Source organism: Rhyacophila brunnea, unplaced genomic scaffold, assembly GCF_057557595.1.
Source record: "Rhyacophila brunnea isolate RB1 unplaced genomic scaffold, BYU_Rbru_1.0 scaffold_149, whole genome shotgun sequence".
In the NCBI taxonomy this organism is placed as follows: domain Eukaryota; kingdom Metazoa; phylum Arthropoda; class Insecta; order Trichoptera; family Rhyacophilidae; genus Rhyacophila; species Rhyacophila brunnea.
The window spans coordinates 187,244-206,025 of NW_028232805.1; the positions used below are offsets into that span (position 1 = coordinate 187,244).

Genomic DNA, 18,782 nt, shown 5'->3' on the forward strand with positions numbered 1-18,782 from the left:
CTCAGTGATATAAGCTATTTTTATATACAACTATATCAAGATAGCGGTAATTTAATAGAGTTTTTAACCCAGAGCTCATTATTAGATATTTTGAAGTTTTCTCCATATATTTTTTAATTTTGCTTTAAATGATTATATTCATAAACATTTAATACTGTGAGTAATCGGATTTCTCTTTTGTATACTATCGACTTTAAATAATTAAAGTATTTTTGATCACCTCAAATATTAATTTTCTATTGTTTTTAACTTGAGATTTTATAATTTCTCAGCCCATATGGCAAAGACTATTGAAGAAACATACCAAAAAAAGACACCAAAAGAACATATTTTACTCCGTCCGGATACTTATGTTGGATCTGTTGAACTTGATACACAGCCAATGTATATTTGGGATGATTTGAAGCAAATGATAGTTCAGAAGTCTATTTCTTTTGTTCCAGGGTTATATAAAATATTCGATGAAATATTAGTTAATGCAGCAGATAATAAAATAAGGGATTCTTCCATGACAATTATCAAGGTTGATATTTCAGAAAATCAAATATCTATTTATAATAATGGTCGTGGAATACCGATAGAAATTCACTCCAAGGAGAAGGTATACATTCCAGAGTTGATTTTTGGGCATTTGCTTACTTCTAGTAACTATGATGACAAAGAAAAAAAAGTTACAGGAGGTAGAAATGGTTATGGAGCCAAGCTTTGTAATATTTTTAGTAAAGAGTTTATTGTAGAGACGAATTCAAGGGGCCAAAAGTATCTTCAAAGATTTACAGACAATATGTCTATTATCGAGCCTCCAAAAATAACTTCTGGAGGGAAGGAAGAATACACAAAAATAACTTTTACACCAGATTTTAAAAGATTTAGTATGGAACAGCTGGATGAAGATGTTATTGGGTTGCTTAAGAAACGTGTGTACGATATGTGTGGAACTGTTAAAAACATTAAAGTATACCTAAACGGAGTAAGACTAAAAATAAGCAATTTCGTAGATTATGTTAAATTATATATTCCAGAAGGACAAAAAGTTGTTCACAAAGTTATTAATGGTCGTTGGGAGCTAGCTTGTACAATTGCCGATGAACAGTTTACACATGTTTCTTTTGTAAATTCCATTAGCACATCAAAAGGGGGAACACATGTTAACCATGTTATTGATCAAATAATGGAGCCTATTTCAAATATTATTAAACGAAAGGACAAAAACGTGATAGTAAAGCCTTTGCATGTGAAAAACAGCTTGTTTATTTTCATAAATTGTTTGATTGAAAATCCATCATTTGATTCGCAAACAAAAGAAAATCTAACACTTAAAATATCATCCTTTGGATCAAAATGCTTGCCAATTGATGATTTCGTCAAGGATGTTACCAAAGGAACAGAAATTGTGGAGAAAATAATCATGTTTTCCAAAGCCAAACAAGCAAGCCAGTTAAAGAAGACGGATGGTGTCAAAACTACTAGATTGACGGGAATTGCAAAGCTAGAAGATGCAAGCTTGGCAGGAACCAAAAGAAGTGGAGAATGTACTATAATACTTACGGAAGGGGATTCTGCAAAGACATTGGTTGTTGCTGGGCTAGGCGTGGTTGGTAGAGAAAGATATGGTGTGTTTCCACTTAGGGGTAAATTGTTGAATGTTCGTGAGGCTAATCATACTCAAATTGTGGAAAATGTGGAAATATCCAATTTAAAAAAAATTATGGGTCTTCAGCACGGAAAAATCTATACGGATGCGTCAAGCCTAAGATATGGTCACATTATGATCATGACTGATCAGGATCACGATGGATCTCATATTAAGGGATTAATTATAAACTTTTTGGATCATTTTTTCCCATCACTTCTGAAGATTCCTGAATTTCTTCAAGAATTCATTACACCTATTATTAGAGCTACAAAACGAAATGAAACCAAAGATTTCTTTACAATTCCAGAATATGAATCCTTTAAAGAGAAAAATGAAGCCAATGGAATAACTGGATGGAGCATTAAGTATTATAAAGGTTTGGGTACATCTACTCCCAAAGATGCCAAATATTACTTTAGCAATCTAGATATTCACGTGAAGAATTTTATGACAATGACTGATTCTGATAAGGAATTGATAGATCTTGCGTTCAATAAGAAAAAAGCTGATAATCGAAAACATTGGCTATCGGAATTTGAGCCTGGAACTTACTTGGATCAGAGTGTAAAGAATATTTCTATCACTGATTTCGTCAATAGAGAATTAATACTTTTTTCTACCGCTGATAATGTTAGGAGTATTCCCAGTGTCATTGATGGATTTAAGCCTGGACAAAGAAAAGTTATCTTTTCATGTTTTAAAAGAAATCTGAAAAGTGAAATAAAAGTTGCACAATTGGTTGGTTATGTTAGTGAGCACTCTGCATATCATCATGGAGAACAGTCCCTGTGTATGACAATTATTAATTTGGCACATGACTTTGTAGGCTCCAATAATATCAACTTGCTTTTGCCACTAGGATCCTTTGGGTCCAGACTTCAAGGAGGTAAGGATGCAGCTAGTCCAAGATATATTTATACGAACTTAAATCCGATTACAAGATTGATATTCAACGAATTTGATGATCCTGTTTTAAGATATAACTCCGAGGATAATCTAAAGATAGAACCTGAGCACTACGTGCCCATAATTCCAATGGTATTGGTTAATGGAGCGGATGGGATTGGAACGGGTTGGTCTACGAATATTCCCAATTATAATCCTTTGGATATTGTAGCCAATATTAGAAATTTAATCGAAGGAAAAAAATTAGTTGAAATGATTCCTTGGTATAGGAACTTTAGAGGTGAGATTATTGAACAGTCCAGTAATAAGTTTGTAGTAAATGGAGTAGCGGAGGAGTGTGGAACTGATATTTCGGTAATGGAGTTGCCGGTTGGGACATGGACACAAAATTATAAAGAATATTTAGAAGCTTCATTGTCAAATGGAACTATTAAGCATTTCAAGGAGAATTTTACTGAAAAGATAGTTGATTTTTTAATTTCACCAATAAAGACATTTAACTTGAAACTATCCACATCTTTATCCACCAGTAATATGGTCTGTTTCGATAAAAATGGGAAAATTAAGAGATACTCGTCTCCATTGGAGATAATTGCTGAATTTTATTATGTTCGTCTAGAATATTATCAATTTAGAAAGGAAAACAGATTAGCTACCTTGAGAGATGAGCTGATAAAGGCAGAAAACAAAGCCCGATTTATTAAAGCTGTTACATCTGGAAGGCTTGTTATTTATAAAAGATCGACAGCTGAAATTGTTCATGATTTAGAGAAAGATAAGTATGAAAGATTGGATAACTTTGAGTATTTGCTGGGAATGAAGATTAGCTCTTTGACTAAAGAAAGAATGGAGAAAATTATCGAAGAATGTGAAAAAAAGAAAGCAGAATATGATAACCTTGAGAAGAAACAAATTAAGGAAATGTGGATTGAGGATTTGAATATTTTTGAAGCTGAGTTTCTAAGGATAATGGATGCAGAAACAAAGGAATATGATAGGGAATTAAAAGATAAAATCAAAAACAGATCAAAAGTTAGAAAAAATGGACAAAGAGTAGATTTGAATTCAAAGGATACGAGCCGAAAAGCATCATCTAATAAATCAAATGGAGTAAAATCTTCTGCGATTAAAAGGATCTCCGATACAACTACTAAAAATGTGGCTAATAATACAGTAAAAAAAGAGTCAAATACGGGTTCTAAAAGATCAGATTCTTCTGGAATATTGGAAGGATCAGATTCTTCAAAGAGATCTAAGAAAACAGTTGTGAACCAGGTTGGAAAGAAAATTGCTGCAAATGAACCATCATCTGAATCTAGTGACATTATTGCTCGAGATAATTTTGTAGGTAGCAGCAGTTCGGAACTAAGTAATTCGAATGAGCCATGGACAAAATATAAAAATATAGAATAAATTTATTTTATATACTTGTTCAGTTTGGTTTTTTGAAGTTGAAATACCAAAAGGTATCCTTATATCGATATTCTTTACGGATTGTTACAATGAATTTTATGTATAGTTTTCTTTTGTAATCACCCTAAAATGATCCAGTTTTTACAAGCGAAGAATATCAAATACCTATATGAAAACAAGCATAATAGCTCCATTAAAGGGCCAATACTTAATGCTTTTAATATTTGTAAAGATATTCCAACTCTAAATTTCTATTTCAGTATTTTATTTCACGAATATATTGCAACTAAAATTAGCATCCAATTTCATATGATTTTGGAAAGTTATGCTATTGTGAGATCTCTTATATTCCAACATTTGAGCATATATTTAAGTGAAGATGAATTTTACAAGGCAAAACTCGCCAACACACCTCAGGCTTTATGGAATGAGGGAAACAAGCCATTTTCATTTATTGGAATATCTCAGGATGATTATTCTACCGATAAAGTCCAATATAACTATTTGAAAAATATCTACCATTCGGAATATTTTGAGGGTGCCGAACCGTCCCAAATGAATTCCATGGTTTGTAACAAACTAAACTGTAAAATCTGTAAACTTTTGAGATATTATTTATCAGAAAACATAAGTCTAGGAAATTACTCCAGTGTCTTTGAAAAACTTATTCAAGTGATGTTAGATTTAGAAATCTCTGTTCACAATATTTCATACATTGATCAGGAATTTATTTCCTTGGTTATATATCATATTGGAGATGATTTTAAAAAATCTTTGGGTACTGGATTATTAACTCCTCTTAAATTAAAAATTCTTAAGGATACTGAGCATCCATTTGCCATATTTGATAGTACTATAAATATTCCTTATCAACAAGCCTTCGAAATATGTAATAGACTAATTATTCCTGATAAGAACGTTCTAAATTTTGATGGTTGTTCATTAAGTAGCCATAAAAGTTCCAGATTTTCGATTGTAAATAGTATAAAGCATACGATAGAGACTTCTAGTTTTATTGAAATTAGAAATAAGGCTAATCATTTCAGTAGAATGTTTCCAGAATGGAAATCATTTGATCAAATTGTTCATAAAAATCGGATGGAGTTTGTAATGAATCCCTTTGTACTCCCTTTAAAACATAGAATACTTCGAGTTTATATTCCAATATGTGCTTTCTTCATTGATCAAACCGACTCATATAGATTATTGAGTGCTCAAAATTTAAATTTTAAAAATATTGATGGTAAACATGAATTTATCAAAGAAGAAACTCAAATCGAAGTCCAATTGGTTATTTTCTACATAAACACCATTCTCTCTAGTAATCCATCCAAAATATTGTGTAAAGAATTTATAAATTCTGTTTTTATTGAAACACCTGAAGTATTTGATTATTTTTTGAAAATAAAGCCTAATATTAATTTTAAAGTAACAACAAACATCCAAGATATCATCGAAGAGAAAAACCTGGCGGATGATCACTTAAACTCGCAAAAAAGAAGCCTTTCAAAGTTTGTAAAGAGAATCCCATGCTTAGGAAGTTTTCTACCACAAATTTTAAGAAGAATGATAGCTACAAAAGATGGCTATTATTCTCATTTGGCATCGGCTATAATATGTTGTTATCCAACAATTCAAAACATAAATTTGATTAGAGAGAATTTTCTCTCTTTAGATATAGAGTTTCTGGACGAACATAGATATTTGATTCAGGAGTTGGAAATTGGCTCAAAAGTTCAGTAAATTAATTTTTAGAAAATAGTTTAATGCTATTGATTCATATATTTTTTAGAAATATTTTTGCCCATGGTTACAAATACTCCCAAAAAAGTTATTAAAGCAGTCATAATTGGAAGTGGCCCAGCTGCATATACAGCTGCGATATTCTTAAAAAACTACGATCCTATTTTATTTGAAGGTGAGTTTTTTGATGGAATCGGTCCAGGTGGGCAATTGACAACAACCACAAAAGTAGATAATTATCCCGGATTTCCAAGTGGAACGATGGGCCCGGATTTAATGAAAAATATGAAAAAGCAAGCACTCGATTTGGGCATTCAAATTATTGGGAAATTTGTGCTCAGTTTGAAAAAGGAAGATGGGATTTTTGTACTCAAAGATAAAGATACATCTTACTATGCCCATTCTGTAGTTATTGCTACTGGAGCATCAGCCAAGAGGCTTCACGTTCCAGGTACAGATGAATTTTGGACCAGTGGAATAAGTGCATGTGCTGTTTGTGATGGTGCATTCTTTATGGATCAAGAATGTGCTGTAATAGGTGGGGGTGATACTGCTATGGAAGAATCACTATTTCTCTCAAATATTTGCTCAAAAGTGTATGTAATTCATCGTAGAAATGAATTTAGGGCTAGAGCTGACAAGGTTGAACGAGTGATGAATACATCAAACATGAGAATAGTGACTCCTTATGTTCTTAAGTCTGCACATGGAACTGATCAACTTTCCAGCATTAAGCTGGAGAATACTGAAACTAAAGAAATCATGGATCTTACATTAGATGGATTATTTTTTGGTATTGGACACACTCCAAACACTGATTGTTTAAAATCAAAGGATGGACAGTACATGGTTGAGCTACACAGTAATGGATATGTTAAAACCAACAGGAACATGGAAACATCTGTAGAGGGGCTTTTTGCCTGCGGAGATGTTCAAGATTTTGTTTATAGACAGGCTATTACCGCAGCATCTTCTGGGTGTATAGCAGCAAAGAAATGTGAGCAGTATATTAATAAATTGATCAAGCTTTACACTAATTTATTATAATATTTCAAGACCTTTTACTATATCAACAGAATCTAGGATGCTTCAATGAGTAGAAGATGGCATCGTTCATCGCTCTTATATAAAAACTAAACAATATACCCTTGGTTAATAAATTCATTGGTAGGTTACTATCCTATAGTTGTATCTTTATGATTTTTATACACATTTTAGTATATCTAAAATACTGAATATTCCAAGAATAACCACAATTGTGAAAGTTTATAATTGTTGCAATTTGTTCTATACCTATATTTCAATCCTTATCCGAAGATGTTATTTCTAGGTTGGGTATCTATGATATCTTTATCGATTCATGAGGGTAATTCAAATTTTTTATGTGATGATGCCACTCAGTTTACAATTTATCCGAAATTGATGGCTTCCATTGTTTCTTGTTAAGTTAGAAATTTTAATATGATATTATGAAAACTGAAAAATTTATCCCGATTAGTCTAACGGTAGGATTCTAGATTTTCACTCTAGGGGTCAGGGTTCGATTCCCTGGTCGGGAATTTTGATGTGTATCATCAGGGGCTGGCTTTTTTATATATGTTCAATATTTTATATTTAAGAAGATAGATGAGCTTAAACTTTATTTGCGAAAATGTTCCTTTTCTAAAAGTTTGCATAATACAATAATTTTTTATTTTTACACTAAATTAAATATTCTGCAGAATGCATTAATGATGCACCGAATAAAAGAAACAATACAGCAATCAAATCGGAGATAGACGTTATAATCGGCAATGCCACGACACTTACATCCTTGTTTTCATGATTACAGGCCTTGACAATTCTTTCTAAGATTAGTAGCAATAGAAATGTTTGAATCACAAAAATAATAATAAATATCATTGAAAATAGAAAGGAACTTATAAGGTCCATAAAAGTTGCAGCGATCAAATAACCACAGGAAATAATCGCAGATAAAACTAGCAATGTCAACTGAGATGATTGTAATGACAGGTTTCTACCTCGGGCAGTTGAAAATTGTCGGTGTAAACAAATAAATGATATACTAGCTGTCATTCCAGCTAAAATAGGATATGTTACGGGTAAGTACTTCAACTTCTTTGAGAAGATATCAACCATATACCCACTAACTACTGATAGGGCAAAAGAAAAGGAAAGGATCCTTAGAGATTGAAAGGGTATAGTAATCTCTGTCATAAGACTAAAACACAAGCTTATGCTCCCAATAACGAGTAGAAGAAATCCTGAAAATACAGTTGATTCCATGTCTAATGTATCAAAAAACACTGTGAAATCTAGCAGATATTTGACAATTAAATAATCAATAATCGAACTGAGCAGTGGAAGAATAAAATTCTCAGAATCAAAAGCAAAATATTCGATCAATTCCACCGCACATAATAGGCTTATGACAAAGAGAAATGTAGTTACAACACACGAGAGGATTGATACAACAACTATTTTTATTGTCATTTCTTTAGTTGCCGAATTATTTATTGCACAATAAAACGCCCCTATTAGTCCAACAAAGAGTCCAATTAAAAAGGATTGAAGAACTATCACATTCGTGTTGTAAAAGGCATATTTTACATATTCATTCACATTTGTTTGTTTGTTTCGGAAATTCGATAGGTGAATTGCAAATGAAAGCTCGATATTACCTTTAAAGCTAAGGATACAGCTGGCTTCCAAAATTAGTGGGTATATGGCATAATCTTTGTTTGTTGCAGCAATATCATACAGTGACCCTGTCATGAACAGACCCCCAAGAGCAATAAATAATGGTGTAGCCGATTGTAAAAGAAGAGTCATGTCAATGAAACTATCATTTAGGAAATTCATAAAAATTCTGAAACAAAAACTTTTTCCATTAAGTATGAAACATTTATTTTGTTTTATTTTTATTGATAATTTAATCAAAATAAAATGTCGGGGACGGATTATTGGCTGTATAATAATAGACTATCAAAACAAATTACTACAAAGAATATTGAAAAAGTATTAATTTTGCTCGATCTTGTTAGTATTATATATGCATCAGAGTTGGCAAAACACATCAGAATAGTTTATAATTCTTAAAAATATTTTTAATATTTTCAAATTTATCCAGAGCTAGTGGAATGGTTGCTAAACATGTCACAATATTCTCTGGTTGCTCTACCCATTCCACGAATCTGATACCATTTCCAGTGAGACACTTGTGGAGATCCTCTATCTGGTCTAATCTGATCTTAAAGATTATCTTTGTCATGTTTTCAATATCATTCAAGTATGTTTGTGTGGTTTGATCGTTAAAATATTTAAAGGTTGCTTTTGTAGTGGCATGGCAAGCTTGTGCAACCATACTACCCGTATTCAGTGTACTAATGTCGTTTCTTAAGAATACATACTGTACAATTTTTCCCATGGGTAACTAGAGTCTTTAAAATTTGTAAAGCAACTTTCTAAATTTTATTGGACTGGTTTATGAGCTAATAATTGTTATATAAAGTCTCCTCCCTTATTTCTCATTTATCAGATAATACTTTAGAATATTTCCCCTTATGACATCTGATGAAAGCCAAAAAGTTCCCAAATTTATCAGAAAACTCTACAAAGAAACATCAGACCCAAACAACCCATATATCAAGTGGAATAGTATTGGAGATAAGGTGTGTATTCCAAACAAAGATGCTTTCACCAAATTTGGTATTTCAAAAATATCTTCTACCAAAGATTTTAGTGGATTCGTCAGACAATTGAATATGTACGGATTTTATAAAGTTAAATCCCAGGAAGGAAGGAATAGTGAAGAGTCAGAAGAATACTACAATCAATATTTCTGCAGAGATGATCCAGAACAAATGATTCTTATGAGAAGAGAGAAGTCAAGAAAGACTGATGGCTCTGAAAATACATCTAAACTACTCAATAATATTCATTATTTATCAAATACAAATTACAAATTGGCAAAGGAATTGGAATCTTTGAACGAAAGAATGAACAGACAAGAACGAACTTTACAAGGATTGGTAGAATTGCTTGGAAATGTATTCCGAAGTGGTGCTCAGAAAATGAAAGGGGACTTGGAATCATTTAATATGAAAAAAGTAACAATGCTGGACTGTGATCAGAGACAATATAAATTGGCATCATCTAGTGATTTAAAACGAACCAATATTGGACTAAGAAATGAATTTAAAGCAATAGATAAGAATACATTGGGAGATTTTGAAGGTCCATATTGCAATGCTTTGGAGGAATCATTTGATAATTCCAAATTACCTCTATCAGAATATATATCCAATAGTTTTCTAGCTAGCAAGTATAAAAGCGATAATGATTGTGATACCATTAACAACCCATATGTAATTAAAAAGAGTAACAAAAACCTGTTAATTAACTCTGAGGAAAATACCTATGATGAGCACGAAGAAAACGAAAACATTATCAAAAAAGGCAAATCGACCGATGCCAAAAAATACGAATTTCATGATATTTATTTTTAATAAATTAGTTTATTGATGTATTTATACCATGTAGGATGGAAGAACATGAAACTAATTACTATTGTACTAATTCTTTTCTCCGAGTAGATAGTCGTAATTAAAACAAAATCTCGATTAAGCATCTGCAATTGAATTTTTAAATTTGACTAATTTTCATTATTCAAAGCCCTAAGATGGTTAAAAAAGCATCAGCCTTTCATAGATATCTTATTTTCCATATAGCTGCCATGTTTATAGTTCCTATTTTGATATTCGGTACCCTTTTATACTTTAGCATTCATTCTATGCTAGCTACTTTGGTAAGCGTTGGGATTTTCAGCTTTCTTTTTGTAAGAATAGTATTGGTGACAAATAAGAAATATCGAGTGAAGCGAAGAAAACAAAAGAAGGAATAAATACCTGTTTATGAACTTGTTTCAAGACCATTTTCCAATTTATAACCCCCATTATAATGAGTGGGGCCATTCAATACCCTTTGTTCTCTATTTCAGAAGCACTTGTGCTACTTAATGAATCAAATGTAGAAAGTGCTCTGCAAACACTTAAGTTTTTTTATAAATTTGATAAGACCATAAAAATTCACATTGAAATATTCTTGTTTAGGCAATTTGAGCAATCGAATATTCGAACAAAATATAGTCTAGTCAAATTCTTTAAAACATTGGACAGAAGTGCGATAGATCACTTTCATACGTCGATTTCTGATAGGTTTAATATTTTGAATTACTTGAATTCTGAAAATTCAAAATTAAAAAAAATAGGTTTAAAATTTGTAAAATGCTTTTATCATTTCTATGAATACAATGAAATTGTCATCTTCAGCATTTATAAGCACAAAATGTTTCGCTCATTGCTACAACAAAATGATAAATACAGAAATGTATTCTGTAAGGAGTTTCAGAATTATGAAAATAGTAGAATTACATGTAATTTAAAAAAAGAAAGCACTATTCGATTGAACAGTGATGCTTCCTCAGCACAACCTTTGAATAGTACTGTTTTAATTGCACCGAATATTGACTTTTTATCTGAATTGTTTCTGTGTAAAAATCTCATCGAATTAAAAGATTTCTTGAACAACTATTATGAAAACATGGAAGTGCCTAAAGTAAAGTTAATTTTCAATTATTTTATTTTAGAGTGTGATAGAAAAAATAGTGATAATAGTACTACATATGAAATTCCAGGACTAAATAATACTCCAATTTCCCAGAGTAACTACTCTGGCATAGATAGTTTCTTTTTACTTAAGATTGGGGGGTTAATAGATAATGGTCTATTTATCACCATTAATCATGTGTATAACAATCTTTCAAAGCAATGATTTTGAGTTTTATCGTGGAAAATTACACGATTTACAATACAAATCTAATATCATATATCAAAGGATTTCTTCCCTACTAACTGGAGATTTTTCGACAAAACATTACTGTAATGAAGTTTGGATCAATGATTAATATCAAGGAACATTTTACCTCCAGATATATGAATAAATAGTCTCTGAGTGGAAATTTAAATAGATCTAGCGAACTCTAAGATTAATTTTCATGTTAGCGACATATTCTTCGACTTGAATTTTCCCAGTATAATTTTTTATAATGTAAGACTCTGAGATTCTCACCTCTATTTTTTGATGGAGTCCAGAAAATGAAATAAATATTTCCTTGATATGGGCTATTTTCTCATTTAATGAATTGTTTATCCTTTAAAATTCATGAACAAACTATTGGCCATCTTATAGTTTTAATGCATTTTCATGTCAAAAATAATAATTTTTAGAAAAATTTATCCCATGTCAAAAGTTAATAAAGACAAACCATTTTTCTTTGACGAATCAAAAATAAAACATTCTTTTACAGAGACAAGTACATTTACAATAATGTTTCCAAAGCATAGATTAAATTATTTGAAAAGTGTAGAAACTTTTATTAAAAAAGCTTGTGAGAGTAAAAAAGTGGATTTTAAAATTGATTTTGACCAAATGATCATGGAGGTGTCAACAAATAACAAAACCAGAGATCCATATATCATTATTAAAGCTGATGAATTCATACAACTGCTTTCAAAAGGTATGTCTCTTGAGTATGCAGTTAAGGTTCTTGAAGAGAGTACATTCTGTGAAATTTTACCTATAAATCTAATGGTGAGCTCTGGAGACACATTTGAAAATAGAAAGAGGAGATTTGCCAATCCTAAGGTAACTAAAGCACTTGAGTTGCTTACTAAAACCCATATTCTTATTTGTGGAAAAGTTGCATGTGTAGTAGGAGACATTAGGGGCATTGATGTTATTAAAAATGTGATAGTCAAGTGCTTTGAAGAGAATATTCATCCAGCATACGAAATTAAAAGCTTAATGATTAAGAAAAATTTGATTAAGGACCAAGTAGAAGGGGATTGGGACAGATACTTACCTAAAGTTGAGAAAAAGCACTTAAAAATGAAGGTTAAGCCACGAAAAACAGGCAATATGCCTATGGATATTCAAGAAAGGATAGACGATAGAATGATGGAAACCGGGGAATACTTTACAAGTGAAAAGTTTTTAAAGAAGAAGTCTTCAAGAGACGAAAGAAATGCCAAGAGAGAGAAAGTTAGATCGAAGATTCTTGAGGAGAATTAATCTCACGAAAGCATAAAAAATTTTGTTTCGTATTCTAACTAAGTTTTGATCGACTAAATAAAATGAATTATTTTGGCATTTCTATGCATTTTAACATTTACAAAGCTTAGTATTTCTAAATTCTTTTGGTTTTTGGTCCTATGAAGTTCTAAATTTCGTCTTTAAATGAAGCTTATTAAATTTTCTCTAAATAAAGGCTTTGGTTAAATGAATTTAAAAATAATAATATTTCCACCCATTGATGAATATGAAAATTACTGGCTTAAAGCTATCAAATTCAATTCTATACAATACAGTGGATAGTACTGATAATTGGGAAGAAACTACTACCGATAGAATAGCAGAGCTAGAAGAATTAGCACGTAGGCTCGATAAATTTACATATCCACTTGAAACAACAAAAGAAGATATACTTTTTGAGAGTGAGTATGATCTTGGAACAGGATCAATCAGAAGCTTTAAAGATAAAGATGGGGATTTAATCTATACATACCATAGAGAGGCTGAAAAGGAGTTAGAACTTGACGAGGAAGATGCTTTTGGCCTTGATTATATATTCTCACCTATTTCTCCAGCAACCTCCGCTATGAATCAAAATTGTTGGATCAAAAATCAGAATGTTGATGCTAAAAACGTTGTACCATCAAATATAAAAAGTAAATTTGGAGATTCGTTAAACAATATCATTGATGACCAAGTTAAGAAGAGTAAACAATCTGTTGAAGATAGTACTGCTGATAGATTATCTGATCTAGAAATCCCATGTATTCTAACTACCGACTCAAAGGTTGGTATTCCGGTTTTTGTGGAAGACACGTCCGGCCAAATTGGTAGGTATGCATTCAGAAAACGCCATGGAGCAGCAAGTAAAATGGATCAAATATCCATTCAAAGGGCGGGGTTAAAGAAGTTATTTTTGAAAAAAGATATATTGAAGCTCCAAGAACTTATAACATTAGATAAAATTGTAGAGAAAAGTGTGTCGTTTGATATTAGTTATAAATCCCCTAAGAAACAAATTAAAGAATGGGGAATGAATGGTAGTATGTTAATATCAACTTTGAAGTATAACCGAAAAAAAGATATTGAAAATACTATTGAAAGTAAATTTTACCTCGAGACTGTTGCAATTAGTCACCTAAAAGAGAATAATCTAAAAAATCCACAGGGATGAAAGTAAATTAAAGTATCCTTTTATGATGCTGATCTAAATACTTTTTTCTATTATATCTAGATCGTGGGTATTTCAAGACATTTGTAAGTAATGGAGAAATGCTTTAGGTTTTTAGAGTATATTCCATTGAATGTCTTCTTAATAAACCCATAAATAGTTATTTACTGATGATTTCGCGATTTAATGTTTCAGATCAAGAAGGATATTTTGATATTGAAAGCTATACTGCCAATTCTTAAGAACAATTACAAGAATGATTATTCTCAATTGATAGAATTTTACAATCTTTAATAACTAAATAATCCAAAAATAAAATATTTATAATAAACAAAGCTTTAGGAATATTAAAAATACGATATTGCTTTGTTTTAATTTTATTCACATATATATTATTTTTTGTGCTTTTATGATTTTTAAAGTGATTTAACTTACATTAGATAAAATCCAGCCGTCATTTCAATAGCGATGGACAACTTGTTTTGAAGTTTTTGATAAGTAATATACTCAGGAAGCAATAGGGTGTTAAAACATGTTTGTGAGCTTGGAAGTCTTTCTGTATCACAACCATTCTTCATGATAGTCAATTTTAATGTTTCAGGTCCTCCAATTGGAATACGATCATTCCCTGTAACAAATCTTAAAAATTTCTTCTTATTCTCCTCACTATAATTCTCAACAATTTTCCAAAAATCTTTGATAACTTTTGCATCTATCGTATATCCCTGGTATTGGGTGGTTTCTCTGATCGCATCAAAATTGAAATCGTCAATTCCCATGATAATCTTTTCCAATTCCTTTGGCTGAAAGGACTGGATAGAACTGGAATCTATAACAGAATAAAATCCATCTAACAATTCTGTAAATTCATTTACAATCAATTTGGACATATGGAATTGAGAAAACATTTTTTTAAAACACGAATAGTTTGTTTTATCTACCTTAGTTTGTTCTCCATTGAGAACAAGAGACACACTTCTCATTTCCCCATCTAACTCGTAGGATGCTACAAAATACATATCTAAGCAATCAAAGACATCAGACCCAACGCCTTCCAAATTTTTCAGGGAAGTGTAATACTCGGGCTCAATTTCTACCAAATCATCGAATGTTAATTTGCAACTGAGTATCTTCTTGAAAAATAAAGATGCAAAGGGTATATTCAAGACTACATCATTATATAAAGCTATACCGATAATTTTCCCTATGATTTTGAGTTTTACCAAATCAACACCAGACTTAAGCCAGACTCTTTCATTTTTGATTGTAAAAATAGATTCATCATGTGTGATCTCATGACTTAAAAGCTGAAAATATTCCTTTCTAATTCCACCTGAATCAATTCCATCTTCATTCACAAAATTAATTTTCAATTGTTTTTTTAAATCACTTTCTGGAATTTGTCCAAGGATTTTAAGGGTATCTGAATAAATATAGTCTCTACGTATGGTAATAAATAGATATGGTTCAGTTAACCCTTCAAAAAGGGCTCTGAAAAAAGAGTCCTGTAAAGTAGTTTTTTGAATATCCGTATTTGCTACCTTGAGAAATTCAGCTTTGACTGTTACTGGCAGAATATGCTTGTATTGTAGAATGGTATTAGTTTTCGACTTTAAATATCTGAGTTCTTCCTTTAAATTAATTAAACTGGAAAGCTTTTCACAATAAAATTTTTCGTAGTCAGTAAATTTATACAAACTGTTGATACGGTAAAGAATATGGTGGATATCACACAAAACTTTGTTTGTTTTATCTTCTCTAAAATCTGCGGTAATTGCAGAGTTCAACAGATTCGTTACAGACTCAAGGCTCTTTGTAAAATCCATTTTGGTGAATGTAGACTGGAACAAGCATCTGCAGGGTCCACATCTGTAGATTTCATTTGTGTTCTGCTTAATCATAGAGTTAGCAATGGAAAGATACACGAAGTTGAATACACTGAAGAGCTGAGGGTAGTAGCAGTCCTCTACACACGAATGTGGAGATACTATACAAAATAACCTAATAATTACCAAAGCAACAGTTAAATCCTGGGTGATCTGGAATTTACACAAAATTAAATGTAATACACCTATTAAAAGATACGAGTCAACATGAGAAAGCTTGGTATGACCAATCTGACAATAAGAGTGTTCTAAGTCGTGGCATGGACTAATTCTGGTGTCTACTACTTTATTTCTTTTCTTTGCAAGACTATTTTTTTGCTTCAGCATTTTGGTCTTCTGAAATGTAAATGCTTTCTGATTACAAAATTGAGGAGTACAATAGTCCTTTCTATAAACCAAATCGATCAGGTAAAAATACAAGTTGATAATATCATTTTCATATATTGTGACTGATGGATTTGATATCAATTTTTCCACATTCTCGCACGAGAACAGATCACCATATTTTTCCAAGATTTCTTCAACACGACTCTCTGTCTCTGGACAACTGTGTCTCCTACAGAATATCTTTAGACATCCTGGATTCTTACATTGAAGATGTGAGAAGGTAGAACTCATATTTCTGGGGGTATCTAAACTAATTTTTATATTTAAAAAAGGATCAAATTAAAAAGTTGATTTATCCCTTTGTTCGAAAATGATAAGTGCCCTGTGGGTGTCTATATCCGATTGTTGGGAATATTTGCCCCTGTTTCACTCCTTGTTTAAATTGAAGTATTTAATAGATTCCAAATAAACAAACATTTTCAACTAATTCAAATTGATCTTAAAAACGTTTCAACAACAAAAAATTGACCAATTAAAATTTTACTAAAAAGGAGATAACGTAATACCGAATAAGATTTAATTTGCTGGTATAGTGCACCCTTGCTACAAGCTGTGATTGCTTCAGTTACTTAAAAAGTTTCGACAGATAGACCTTAGATTAAGTCTATAGTCAAAATATATTTACTTTTGCTTGAATAACCGATAGGCTAGAAAAGGTTTGTCTCAAATAAGAAAATGTTTTGCTGACGTAAAAAAATGATTTTGGCGCGAAAGATTTTTGTTTAATTAAAATTGATATTTAATTAAACAAAAATATAATATATTTAGGTTGATTCTCCTTCCAATATCTTAGGGAATTGGGCAATACCTTTAAATGAATTCAAAATAGTGGAGCTCTATATCTCAGATATTGAAAATAAAAAATTCTTCAATCTGAAATGAATAATCCAAATCTAAACGAAAAACTTGAATAGTAATTATTTGGAAGATTATTATGTTCGAGGACATCGTATAATTTTTATATCCATTTATTCTACCTCTCATCTTTTGTTAATAATCCGCCATTTCGTCAAATCGCAGATTGGCATTTATTATTTTATAAATATTTGCCCCAAAATGGACTCCAAACAGAAGCCGTTGATGGATGAAACAGAAATAGGCATGGTGTTAAATCTCAGTAAAAATTATTATGCTGCAGAAATAAATATGCTGGAAAGAACAATCATGAGCATTCAAGATAAAATCAATTTAAAGCTTGGAACAAAAGAAGTAGAGACAGGGTTGGCACCCCCAAATCAGTGGGATCTAGCAAGAGATAAAACTTCGCTCTCTCAAGATCATCCTCTTCAAGTTGCAAAGGTCGTTAAAATTCTTAAGGGGTCTGGAGATGGAAAGTATATGATAAGTATTCGACAAATGGCCAAATTCATTGTGAGTAAATCTAAAAAGCTTGATCATAGTGAAATTTCTGAAGGTATGCGTGTGGGAGTTGATAGAATGAAGTACTCAATAATACTGCCTCTTCCAAGAAAAATAGATTCGTCAGTCACATTAATGCAGGTAGAAGATAAACCTGATGTAACATATAACGATATAGGAGGGTGTAAAGACGAAATTGAAAAAATTAGAGAGGTTGTTGAAGAACCCCTTTTAAATCCGGACAAATTTATAAATCTGGGAATAGACCCTCCAAAAGGAGTGTTGCTTTATGGCCCACCTGGTACTGGTAAAACACTCTTAGCAAGGGCAGTGGCCAATAGAAGCGAAGCATGCTTTATTAGAGTAATAGGATCTGAATTGGTCCAAAAGTATGTAGGTGAAGGTGCTAGGATGGTTAGGGAGATTTTCAACCTTGCTAGAACTAAAAAAGCTTGTATAATATTCTTTGATGAGGTTGACGCATTTGGAGGAACTCGTTTTGGGGATGGAGAAGACAATGAAGTTCAGCGAACAATGCTGGAGCTAATCAATCAATTGGATGGATTTGATAATCGTGGGAATGTCAAGGTTTTGATGGCCACTAATAGACCTGACACACTTGATCCGGCATTGCTGCGTCCAGGAAGATTGGATAGAAAAATAGAGTTTGGATTGCCCGACCTTGAAGGGAGGGTGAAAATACTGGAGATCAATGCTAAAACAATGAGTGTTGAGAAAAGTATTCGTTTTGATCTTCTTGCAAGACTGTGCAATGGAGCAACTGGAGCTGAGCTGAGGTCTGTCTGTATTGAAGCTGGGATGTTTGCGATAAGAGAAAGGAGAAAGATAGCTACCGAAGATGATTTCTTTAAAGCAGTAGATAAGGTTATCAAAGAAGGAAGCAAGTTTTCGTCAACTCCGAGATATTTAACTTATAATTAAATGTATGTTCTCTTTAGTTGAAGAAAACTATTCTGATTTGTTTGAGTGGTATGTTCCTTGTAGATTTTGATTTTTTGTATTTGATAATAATATGGTTGTTAAAAATAATTTAAATAAGAGTTGGGCTCTTAATATATATAACTCTATGTTTGACCGTAAGTTCAACTCTAAAAAATTAACATCTCTACTAAGCTGGATCTAATATTAA

General features: G+C 31.7%; 1 protein-coding gene, 1 non-coding gene and 1 pseudogene across 2 annotated transcripts; all 3 read left to right on the top strand.

The window, feature by feature from the left end:
• Positions 1–277: 277 nt before the first annotated feature.
• Positions 278–10,378, top strand: LOC147075337 (uncharacterized). The gene is made up of 2 exons (XM_085942516.1): positions 278–3,574; positions 10,373–10,378. Exons 1-2 carry the CDS (start codon positions 278–280, stop codon positions 10,376–10,378), a joined length of 3,303 nt encoding a protein of 1,100 aa, XP_085798642.1.
• On the top strand, positions 7,187–7,257 carry TRNAE-UUC (transfer RNA glutamic acid (anticodon UUC)). Its single transcript has one exon. It is a non-coding gene; the product is annotated as a tRNA-Glu (tRNA).
• Positions 10,379–17,329: 6,951 nt separating the features above from the next.
• LOC147075339 (26S proteasome regulatory subunit 7 pseudogene) lies at positions 17,330–18,574 on the top strand (annotated as a pseudogene).
• The last annotated feature ends 208 nt before the right edge of the window (positions 18,575–18,782 follow it).